A 13,170-nucleotide genomic window follows, 5' to 3' on the forward strand; every position below is an offset into this window, starting at 1 on the left:
GATATGTACTCTTGCTCCATAATTGATACTTCAATATTCTCTGGATAACAGTGCTCTTTTTCTTCAGTAACTCGTGAGTAGATTGGACATCTAGTACCCATAATATATTTATTATATATTCTTAATTTTTCGTACTTTCGTTTTGATAAGCCCAAATCAGTAAACATAGCTAAGATATCCTCCATATTGTATTTACACTCATGGCTGACGTTTACATCATCGGAGTCCAAATCACTTTCTTTGTTAACAGATTGATTTAATTCCAAAGCCATAGAAAGTTCTCCAGAACTGTGACTTTCAGCAAGCTCTTTCACCCTTGCACTTTTAGTTTTGTCACAGCCCTCTTCGAAACTCTTACGTCGGCGACCTTTTTTGGAAGCATTTACAGTTGGGCTGTATGAAACTGTGAGCTCTGAATGTACATATGCATTTGAAGGTAGTAGTACTACAAACTTACACTGCAAAAAATCTTCGTATTTCTTCGTAAACTTTGACTTATTCCTGCTGACATTTCGCCATCTTCGCTCAAAGTTCGGTAAAAAGCTATCAAGTAACTGTTTTCGAATAACTAAGATCTGTCCTTCCGAATAAGCATTTTTAACTGCCAAGCTGTCTAAAATTGTATCCGTCGTGACTTTTTAATTGTTTTGGTTTTGAGTCCATATTATTTCACAGATCGAAAGGTTTGGTATTTCAAACTCCATGTTTGACAACAAACGTACCACGGTTGCATAAAAAAGAAGTAAGTAAAAGTGTACAATTATCTTACACAACACATTCTAATAGACAATCTGCACACAGCAAGTATGCAATGGGTGCATAACATTTTCCTAAAAGTAAATAATTATCAAATTTGCGAAAATAAATTGATAGTACTAATAAGAATTAAAAAAAATTACATATGAATAGCAAAAACAGAAAATACGTTAAGTATGTATAAAAATAATTTTTTAGCTCAATTCCGACACTCTTACATAATGAAACAGAGACCCATTACGGTAAATTCAGGTATTAGCCCAACACATATTAAATACTCTGTTAATTGAATACAGTCTCAAGTGACGTATGATGAAAACATCACTTCAACAACTGCACATTTTTTGTGTAACGTTTACATAAGATGCTGCAAAAATAATTTAGTAATTATGAAATGCTGAAGTGCAATGACATTTTCTAAACAAGAATTAAGAAATTCTTTTACCAGATCAGAAAGCACGTAGAACTCTGAAATGCATTCTAGCCAAACAGTATTTTCGTATTATTTAACGATTTGAATAGGTATGTGGTCACGGGAGAATAGGATTGTAACACCAAGCCGATGGTGAGCCCAAGCAGCTCAGGCTTCTCAACGCAACGAGGCCCCACGCTTGCTCTCTTCGCCTACTGACCGGTGTGCGAGTAACACCTGCGGGAGAGCCTGTTTTCTGCTGCTGAGTCCGAACAGTTTTTCAAGCACATCATGCTATTCAATAATTATGTGCTGCCTCTCTACTTTTGCTGCTTGGGATGTAATTCTTCTCGTCCTCGGCTTGGTGAGCCTAGTTTTACATTCAAGACAGTTCCTTTCTCTTTAAATCGAAAATCAGCGTTTTCTAGTTATATTTTAACATTAATGTTCTTTCTTCCACGCAACTTGACAATATTAAAGCAATGTAAATCGTACTTCTTTTGGATAAATGTAATAAATGTAGTTGAATTCTTTTGCTAAAATTATAGTTGTTTGTTGACTTAAGATACGCATCCAACTTCTTATTTCGTCATTGCTTCCCTTTGGATAACCATTCATACCACAATACTAATTAAATCGTAATCCTGCTGACGCTCTCTACTAGAGACTTTCTTCAATAAGTTTCGAGTCAGCTAAGCAGTTCAATAAACAGTATACAAGTGCTAACTATTAATATTCATGATTCAACATCAATTGAGATATATTTGATAAATGCAACAGTATAAGTAGCAGTTATTATGGTTACTGAAGAGAATTTTGTCAACATACGGGCTCATATACAACCTATACATAGAAGAAATAAAAGGCCGCTCTTACAAGAGCGTGCGTATGCGTATGTCCACGTTTGCGTACGTGTGGCATACATCAAGACACTTGATAATCGATATACCATTACACGTACGTACAGTTACATATATACTGCACAAGTGGACAACTTATTATGACGGTTACACGTGCATGATGCGAGTATTTCACGGGCAGTCCACATGTAGTCTACGTGTAGTAAACTACCCGTGTACATATTATAAGTGTAATGCGTGACAGTCTTCTGCAGCCTCGCACTCGTATTAAATACACTAGTCCATGTAGAAAAGCAGCAAGCAAATTAATATAAAAAACTAGTATATACCATAACTGCATAATTATATACACATTGCACATTCCTACACCGGAAACTGAGCTACACTTAAGCTGAAAACAGTACAGGGCCTAACCAACTATTACATATTTTGCAGCTAAAAGGGTTAATAGGCACCGCAGATATTTAAAAAAAAAGTTTTGAACATACTCATTAATTTCAAGGTTGAGGTAAGATTAACTATCAATTTTTCTATCTGACTCCAACTGCAATATTCATTGTCATGAGACTTATTAATGTCAACCACGAAAAAATCTGTTTTTCGAAGAAAAAATCACGATTCAGCAATTTTCTATAGTTTATCATTTTTTTTTAGGTAACGTTGTATCTAAATCTAAAAAGTCGCAGTGATACAGTCATGCCCATACATTAACGAATACATACAAAAAAAAAAAATTGAAAATCGGTTATGATTTGTAGATAAGGCAGATTTTTTCTAAAAAACGTCAACTTTTCCCACTATGGCGTCGGCTAGAGAAGCAGGTTCTTTCACATCTACTTGCTGGCTCATCATAGGTGCTAGTCCTTTTATAATTATGTCTAACGCCATGTCTTTTATAGGGGTCATCATATGCGTTTTAGATGTATTCCCCTTATCTTACATCAACGCCTTCTCAGCACCACTCAGCAGTAGGTTTACATAATTATAATACTTACAAACTAATTGACCTTGTCATTGGCGCACTTTTTGCAGCTGAGTTTGATAATAAGCAGCGATTTTTTCAGTCCCATATCTTTTTTCCAAATGGGTTATAAACGCTTTTAGGTTTTTTGGCCACTTACGCTTATGCGTGCGGCACCTCGAAGATTCTGCAATACTGCTCTTTTATATAAATCTTTTTGACCATCTCTGGCCTAGTTTTCTCTGTTTCTAACATCTTTTATATAATCCTTTGGTGGAATACTTTTTCATCGAATATACGAATGGATTTAGTCGCATGCTGAAATGAGAAGTTGGCATTCAGAGACTCCATCAGCGCTTTAGCTACTGTCATGTCGGCATCATCGTTTTTATTGACTATTTTCTTAGTTGTATAATTGGCTTTAAGTGCGTTTTTCCCTTTTTTTTTTAATTTATTTGTATTCTATATTTTTTAAGTGTGTGTAATAAACAAAAAATTTATACTATTATTTTGTTTTGTTAATTTGTTTCCGAAAAATATTCTATTAAGTCCTTGACGTTTATCACAAAAGACATAAGTAATAAGGAAATAATTCTATGTATATATGTCTGTGTGTGTGTGCGCGTTCCCGTGTGTATATGTACATGTCTCTAAAATGAGCGTTTGTTTGGCACACGCATGTGCAATGAGTTTACTTTAATTTTTATAGGTACATGTCTGCCGACAGAACGATAAGTGTACTATGTGTATACCCAAAAACTAAGGTCAGAGAGTGCAATTAAGCGTGCTTGTAAGATATCATCTGCTTTAAGTAAGGAAGTATACAGCACAAGGATTTCTCATATGGCCTGTACAGCTATACATCCTAATTGCTACGCCACCATAATGTAGGGCGTGATTTAAAACTCTCTCTCTCTCTCTCTCTCTCTCTCTCTCTCACTGCGTTGAATGAAAGTTTTCGCCTTCTGGCGCGCTCAAATATGCTATCGCTGTATTTACTCTCGACCACTGACTAGTATACGTATTGTTAACAATGTATGGATCTGTGGTTGTATTTCTACGCATTTATATGAGTATGTAAAAATGCAGGCTCTGACGCCTTAATGTCAATTATACTGTATGTATATATACAGTACTGATTTGCAGGCTTATATATGGTGTTTGGTCCTGTTTTTTTTTTATTTACTATGGTTTTACATTACTAAAATATATGTACTGTGATCTAATACAGGATGATATTGATACACCCATATGAGTGTTCTGTATGTGCAACGCACAGTCAATGTGCCTATAAATCATGAATTAGGCAAGGGAAAATTATAAGAAGTCTTTAATTATTAATAAATTATTAGTAAAATTCCAGACTTTTCATTGTTTTTCTTCTTTTGATTTTAGGAGTTTCTTTTTCACCAAAATGATAAAATTGTCGAAATGTTTGTTAATTTCTGCTTTAAAATTATTAATTTTATCTTTAGCTATAGACAAAAGCCTTTAAGGTCTTAATAAAGCTTATTTTCAAAACTAAAAAAAAAAAAAAAAACTAATTTTATCTTCTAATAACTCAGTATTTAATTCGTTAAAAATATGGTTATTTTGTATTCAATCACTAATTAATTTCAATCTTCTTTCTAAATCATTTTTCATTCTCATAAACTTCTACACAAACAATTTTGTACCACTTTTTTTATTTTCTTATAACTCGCAATATTATGTGGCGGGAGTTTCATAAAATATTATTACATAAACAATTGTGTGTATATTATTAGCTTGTATTGAATCCTTACTTCATTTTTTAGAATTTTTCTCCTACAACTAACAATGTTAAGTGCAAATATGTTTGTGTATTTGTATTTGTTATTTCGATTGATAGCTTTAGCTAGCAGATTTAGGGTAAAGAGTGTCTGCTATTTCAGCAGGACTAATGGAGATAAGCCACTCTGGTTAGCAGGTTCAGGATAGGATAAGAAAGACCGCTTTGGTTAGCACATCTTGGATATAGAATATTCGCTGCTGAAGCAGGACTAAAGGGATGAACCACTACGGTTAACAGGTTCAGGATAAAAATTGTGTATTTGTTCTGTCCCACAAGTGTGTAGTATAAGATATCACTATTTTTATTTTTCTACTGTTATTTAAAACACAGTGTTACTTTATTTTTCACATTACTTTTTTTAATTTTATTTTATAACAGTAACCTTTTCTTGTTTACTATACCATTGATTTATTAATGTATTATTATTTATAATTTTTTTTTACTACTTTCTGTTTTTTTAATTATAACTAAGTATTGCATGTACCGAGCTCTCAACACAGGCACAGCATTTACGCGTCCAAGCACACTGCACTATATGGAGTGTTACGCATCCTTAATGAACATGCTTCTTTAAACGGTGTTTATTGTTTCTTTAAAAACAGCACTAAGAGAACTTGTGGTAAACAAACAAATAGCTGGAGACCATAAACCACGTTCTGCTACCAATTTTTGTTAAATGATGAATCGTTATTATTTAACTTTATCATCCAGTGAAAGCTAGATGTTTGGGGACTTGTCTCACGCTTCTTAACGGGCCGCGAGACCAGCAGTATGTCTAACTATTCGGTTGTTTACTTTCCTTAGGGTAATGTAATTTTTGATTTATTAATACATATATATACATTTATGTGTGTGTATTAGAATGATAAAAGATCAGATACGTAGTTTAATTCTCCTTGGTTGTATTTTACTTCGTTGCTGTCAATCCGTCGATTAGTAGTTCTTTTCTCTATTTATTTATAGCCACTTCAGGTAAATCAGTTTATTAATTTTATTCACTTTCACTTTATTCCATTTGTTGTTAATTGATTCATTTCTATTCAATTCAGATACAAATTTATCATAAAAAAAGATGAGGAAAAAAACAGTCAGCCACTTTCTAACAAAAGTGTTTAGCAAGCTACCTGTTTAATAAAGTACTGCACTCGATGAACGGCAGCGGGTTACTAACTAAAACGCCACTCAAAGAAATGCACCTTGAACGAAGTTTCAGTTAAACTTCTTTATCTTACTTGCTATGGGGCCGTTACTTGCTGACTTTATGTGTTTAGGCTTCGTGGCTCGCTTCCGTTATCACTTGACATTTCCAAGAGCTACAAAGTACACAGTCAGCTTTGTTGGGTGACGACTTTCGTAAAGTACGACTCTTTTAAGAGTCTTAAAATTTTATTATGATAAAAATAAATAAAATGTTCAATGGAATAAAAATAAAAAATTTTTGTATTTACGCAAGTCGTCACTGAACAGGAAGAATATTTTGTAAAAATAAGTATTATATTATTTAATTATAGGTGAATTTAACTCGTTTTTTACATGCAGTTTTATTTTTTACAAAAAATAAGAAAAAGTTATTGAAATTATACGAATGTTAGAAGTTCAAAACTCCAAGAGGTATACAAGCAATAATTATACATTTATCATCGTATTAATTGGTGCATATGTAGGTGGCGGCACTTTTATATAAGCACTATTTAAAACCATCCATGTCCTTTTCGGTAGCTCAAGGGGTAGAGCAACTGTCTGGTAAACAGAAGGTTGCGTGTTCGATCCACATCCAGGCAGCATATTTTTCTCGTTCTTACTTATTTCTCAAGAAATTTTCTTGAAATAGAAATAATGTAAATTTTAGTTATGAGTCTTTAGTATATTTTCTATCGAAAAGGGCAAGGATGGTTTGAAAGCGTGATTATATAAAAGAGCTACCATCTGCATACACGCCAGTTGATACGATGATAAATGTATTAATACTGCTTGAATACCTCTAAGAGTCATTATTCATTTCTAACTTATTTACCAGCATTAGAATAATTTTCTAACATATGAATATTTTAACCAAATTTCATACTACTACATGTCATGATGTTATTACTTTAAAGCTTTCTGTGCTTGTAGTTTTGAGGGCTAATTGGCTGTTTACGTTACTATTAAAATGTGCTCTCCCATAGAAAAATTTAATTACTCTAGTCATTTTTTGATTAGGGCTTTACTTCGTGGTTTCACAAAAAAACGATTAGCGATAACGTTTAGGGTTCTTATTATTCTACCATAATATAAAATAAATTATTTCACTCGAACGTCATGCATATAATTACACATGCATATGATTACATTAAAACTACTTCATAGAATAATCTACATGATGACAACAAAAAAAGATCAACGCACCTGTCTATTTACCTTATAGAAGGCGTGAGAAGGTAGATAAAAGTATACACTTGTTTTATTGTGTTTATTTACATAGAAATAAAGAAAATTTTTGCTCCTTTTTACAAGCAAGAAATAGCGATGACTTGCGTAACGAAAATAAAAAATGTGAGGGTAGCAGATAGTTTTCTTTTGAGGGGGACAGGGAAAAGAGGGGACACAAAAGTGTGTGGGGGGGGGAAAGAATGAATAGAATTTTGTTATTTTGAGAATGGCGAAGGGAGCTCGAACAATGTGAATTTTTCCCAAGGGGCAGCAAGGGGGATTTAAGATGGCGGTCAAAAAAAATATATGAAGCCACTTTACTGAGGGAAAAAATTTTTGTTTTATTTTAAGGAAGGGGCTAGGAGGTCTTAATGGGTTGAGTAAGGAGAATGGACTATCCCTCCAACATAATTTGTTTTAATATTGATATTAAGAAATTCTAAGTATTCATTCTATTTCCCTAATCTTTACCTCCCTTGTTCTTTTTTCTGCAATAACCGTCATTTTTCCCAAGCGTGCAAATCTTTCATGCGAACCCCTTGCAAAGTTCCCCTTCGACAAAACGGTCATCCATCCTACTGGGTACTTTTTTCAGGGCGAAGCCGAAATATCAATGATTTTTCGACCGCGAGTGGTTTTAAACGCACGATACTAGAGTTCACGTCAACCACGCGCAAGTAGCTGCAGAGGAAGAGATTTCCCGAAGCTTCGGTCGGGACAGTCACCACGCCAGTGAACCTCACATTTTCATTGTATTTTCAATGGAAATCAGCAGTTTACGACTATCAAATATTTCACGAACTCTTTACGAACAAAATGAGCTCCCGTTAAACACTGTCGGATGCCATCCAGCTGAAGAAATTAATTTTTAATAAACCGCTTTTTTTTTATAAGCAATTGCAATTTTGCGAAAACGATTGAATGTAGAACATCCAGGTTTAGAAGTGTTGTAGAGCGATAGAAGAGCTTTGATTCCTTTGCATATTCAGACATTTTAAACAAATTATTGATTAGTTATAAACAAATTAAAAAAAAACACTATATTAGCGGTTATTCGCATTTTTCAACTAAACTAATTATTCGATAGTTAACTATGGCAGCTCATTTTAAAGGTTAATGAAATACCTACATTTTTTATCCAAGATACTTTTTAATAATTTCAACAGAAAAAATGCTATAATCAGAAAATTATTGTGCTATGCTGTTATTGAGCTAACATACATTATTTTAACAAATTTAGCTGTCCAAAACAATTAACTGTTGATACTTACTACAAAAAACTTTCAAAAAAGGCAGCAAACCAACTTCTGCACCTTTTTTTTAAGTGGAGCGTCTTCTTTTCCTGGTCTATTAATATTATATCATTATATTTACAATCGAGTAGAGTTAAAGAACGCTTCTTATATTATCACGGAAGAAATATAAGGATTAAAAAAGTTATCAGAATGGAAAATACAAGTAAACAGTGTCTTATTATTGCACGTTCTCCAACCATCTTTAGGCAAAGTTATTACAATGATTTCCTATTTGGTGCATTAAAAATAAATTTTTATCAAAAAAACTGTACAAAGACAACTAATAAGTATGTTAGTAAGGATATACATATTGATTATATAACTTACGATATTTTTATTACAATAACTAGTGATACTAACGCCAACTCTGCATCTTACAGTGATAAAAGCGTGGTAAATTGTTAAAGAAAAAACTAACGACCTACACAGTGCAACTACATAATAATTTCAAGAAAACTTAAGAAAATTTTAAATTACCACAGCCCAATGTAATTAACGCATATTATGAAAAATGAAAAAAAAAGTCTTTTTTTTAAAAACATGTTTACTACGACTTGAGTTGAGTCACTTGTTTTTAGGGTTTTTTAAGTCACTGACCATAGTTCTTCCTCTGTCTATTCTCTCCTTCTTACTCACTATATGTCTCTGAAGGACCATTATTTGTATAACTTGATTGAACTTTTACATTTGAAATCTCTTTCTGGTCCATGTGTACTTTACCCAATTATAAAATTCTTGATTAACTGAGGACTTTTTTACAAAAAGACAAAATTCAGGAGAAGGTATAATTAAATAGACAAACATAATTAAGCTTTTGAAACAGTAATTCATTCTGTTAATTTAATGTTGTGTCAATTCATGTTTCGTTTAAACCCATCTGTTCTTTAAAGACCCTTTCCACATTATTCACATTTTTTTTTTCATGATTTTTATGAACTAACATTTGTCATTTTCTTACTAACATTTTCAATTTCTTATGTATTCTCGGACTCAATTTGAATAAAAATTCTTTTTGGATTCTGATATCTGGATAAAGCAACGTATAATTGTCTGTGAGAGAATAAAGTTTTTTTTAATATACAATCCTAAGAAATCAAAACTATGTCCTTGTGATTTGTTAATAGTCATAGAAAATGCTAATACAAAGGGAAACTGTTTTCTATACAAGATAAAAGGTAATGATGATGAGGTGCCAGTATTCAATGTTATTCTAGGAATAAAAACTTTGTTCCTTTTTTTTCTCCCGTTATTATTTCTGCTCTTATATTATACTTAAATAATTTTGTTATTTTTAATCTATTGCCATTACTAAGACCGTCTGATATACTTAAATTTTTTATTACCATTACTATAGCATTTATTTTTAATTCTAATTCGTGTGGTGGAAGACCTTCTCCGATATTATTTAAAAATTCTATTGGACAATTAATATTTATGTTATCATCTGTTTTATCAACTCCTTTGTGAGTCGTGGATTCTGCTGTTGTGAAATTATTCTCAGCCTGCATTGATAATTACACGAGTAATGTTGTTATTTTGTCTACTCAATTTGTTAGTGGGGGGTTGGCCCGTAGAGCATGCAGGGGGCGTCAGCCCCACTAGTGTAGACTAGTCACATAAAAAAAAAAAAAACTTTGAATTTACTTGGTCTTAAATCCACTGAAACGTTAAAAAATTTACTTTAGTACGTCCCAAGTCTAAAGAATTAATTGTGATAAAAATCAGTAAGCATACGTACTGCAATATAAATCTTGATTTTACACTATTTAATCAAGTAAATTTACGAAGATCGTTTTTTAAAATTATTAACAGAAGGTAAATAATCAATACGTAATTAAAAAGTTCTCACCTTTTATTAGCGCTTAAATTCACTCTACCCAGTAATAGTTGTCCGCTCTTGCAGAATAACGGTTTTTCAAGTAAACAGCGAACCTGATACCAATGAGTAAGCGGTTCTGTTGGTGAAGTGCTTAGCCATACTTCTTGTGAAGAACCAATAAAAGCTACGTCAAACCAAAACGCCAAACCATGACATGTTGCACTCTCTAAAATATGAAATTCAACATCTATTTCTGAAAAAAAAAAAAATCAGTAAGCCGTAGACTTTATATCACTTCCTAGTTTATAGAAATAACAAATCGTTTCCTAAATGACTCTAGAGTTTACAACGTTGCATGCAAAAAAAATAATGAAAATTTTTTTTTTTTTTTTTTCTTTACTAAAATGCTTCAAAAGCTTTAACAAGTAATATGGGAGGCACCTAACAATTTTAAGATCATAAAAATTAGTACCCTTCTCGAAATAAAAGAGTGTTTCACAATTATTAGATTTAAGTGTTATATCGCAAAAATGACCATTAAGTATGGAAATTTAGAATAAATACAGCATTATATGCTGCGGATTACTAATAATCCATAAGCATTAATTGACATTACTTCAGAATTATAAAACTAATGAGTTTCATCAATTTTTGACTTTCAGAATTCTTGATTTCAAGTGTTATATCGCAAAAAAGACGGAAAAGTACGAAAATTAGAAGTAAATACAGGAACACGAGCTGAACGCCACTAATAATAACGGGTCCCTTAGTAACATTGATTGGTTTCCATGATATTCACTAGTTTCAACAATTTTCGTCGTCCACAATAACTAATATTAGGTGCTATATCGCTAAAATAATCAAAAAGTATGGAAATTAAAGGTAAATACAGCATTACTAGCTGCATGCAACTAATAATGCCTAGAAACGTGGTAATATTATTTTATGGCTATAAAAGTTATTAGTTCCAACAATTTTTGGCTTATAGAATTCTTAATATTCAGTGTTATATCGAGAAAATAACTAAACAGTACTAAAAGTTAGGGAAAATTTATTATCACAAGTTGCACACCCCTGATGATACCTAGACATTTAATAATCACTATTAATACATATAAAAGTTATGAGTTTGAACAATTCTCGTGTTTCGGAATTGTTAGTTTTAAGTGTTATATCGCAAAAATTACTAGAAGTACGAAAATTTAGAGAAATTTTGTTATCACTAGCTGCTGTTTATAGTGTAACGTCGGTGTATCCACATTAATTTTTTTTCCTCTTGCTTCAAATCTTTCCGTGCCGATTTTAAAATACAAAACGCAGGGGCCAATGTGCATCTGCAAAGAGGTGAATCACCTACAAGAATGCTCGTAGCTAAGGGACTACGACCATGCATGACTCACTTACATGCACGCTGACCCACGCTGACCGGAAATTCAAAATAAAATATTTTTCTACAACCATAGATACAAAAGTTTAACTGGGAACAGTTAAACTGAAATATTAAATGCAAATATAATGTTCGATAAACATAAGGTTAAACATTAGGATAGCTTAGAATTAATGCATAGAAATAAGCGAAAATATTATTACAAGCCAGGATCGTCACAAACAACCAGTACGTACTACACCACTAGCAAACAACTACATAACATATTAACTATAACAAATTTGGTACACAACTTTAGTAACCTTCAAAGAACTATTCGATTTTAACCATTCAAGTTAGCAAACTCATAATTTACAGAGTAACTATTTTTTCATCGAATTAATAATTTCATAAACATACTGCAATAGTCTAATTTGTAATCTAGTTGATTGCTAACACTTTTTCCCGGATGAAAAGGAAAAACGGAATATAACCCTTCCCTTTTTTTTTGACTCGGAGAGAGAGTCCGTATGCCTGCCTCCAATAGGGGTAACAGAGTTCTGATTCCCCAGGGTACCACGAGACGACTCCCTCTCCAACTACTAGCAGCAGAAAAACATGTTTCCCAAAATTATACCCAAATTTCGCATTATTTTCGTAACATTATAAACATTCAAACTACCGGTAAAACAAATTATGTAAACTCACAACAAGCAAAGCACTAGTATTCTAACAACTGCTTTTCTTATTATCATTATTATGATTGTTATTATTATTATTATTATAATTATTATTATTATTGTTATTACTATTATTGTAAATACCACCGCTAATTATAAGTTAGTACGGCCGCAGCCACTGTTTTGGCACTTAAGTAGTAGTATTAACTAACAACTCACTGATCGTTTGTTCACCCTAGCATCAACCGAATTGTTAAGCAATTTTCACCGCTCTTTTTGCAATGAATTTAGCTGAACGAACAACCAATGTGTAGCATAAGTAAATATTAACAATACCTGGTCGTAATGTTAAGATTAAAATATATTGAAATTCTGTCAACTTTTGATGTAAAAGAGAAAGGAAGGGCATGAGTAAGTGAATCACCTTCCCTTCTCTTGACGCACAGAGGAGAACAAGCCGGATGTGGGATGTGCCAATTTTTGAGTGGCTAAACTAGAGCAGTTCTAGCCAATTAGATTTTCGGCTATTGTCTTTTCTTCAAAATTTTCCCCCGGCAAGTTTTCCTGCGTTTTTCGAGCCAGCGCGTGACCGAGGTCCACTTCTCGCAATAAAAAGGCCCGTAGGCCCAGAGGAAAATCAGTTTACAGTTTGTAGTTCAGAGTTTGACTCGACTCGACTCGGCTCGAAGATAGCCCTTAAAAGTGGACTGAGTAGTAAGAGTCCGCTTCTGCTACAACCCAGTCTACTGCGAAGCGAGGTCAAGCAATTCAGTTCGGCACGCGAAATTCGACGATACCC

At 32.9% G+C, this 13,170-nt stretch overlaps 1 protein-coding gene across 1 annotated transcript in view; it reads right to left on the reverse strand.

Annotated features, from left to right (window-relative positions):
* Positions 1–13,170, reverse strand: part of Art4 (arginine methyltransferase 4) — a 335,354-nt gene that overhangs the window by 210,556 nt on the left and 111,628 nt on the right. Inside the window, exon 3 of the mRNA XM_023392423.2 lies at positions 10,356–10,578. Within this exon, the coding sequence (XP_023248191.2) occupies positions 10,356–10,578 (223 nt within the window). The remainder of the gene's footprint in view (positions 1–10,355; positions 10,579–13,170) is intronic.

This window comes from Copidosoma floridanum, unplaced genomic scaffold (assembly GCF_036245765.1).
Source record: "Copidosoma floridanum isolate Cflo_tuat_1 unplaced genomic scaffold, Cflo_Japanese_pri ptg000022l, whole genome shotgun sequence".
NCBI classification, from domain to species: domain Eukaryota; kingdom Metazoa; phylum Arthropoda; class Insecta; order Hymenoptera; family Encyrtidae; genus Copidosoma; species Copidosoma floridanum.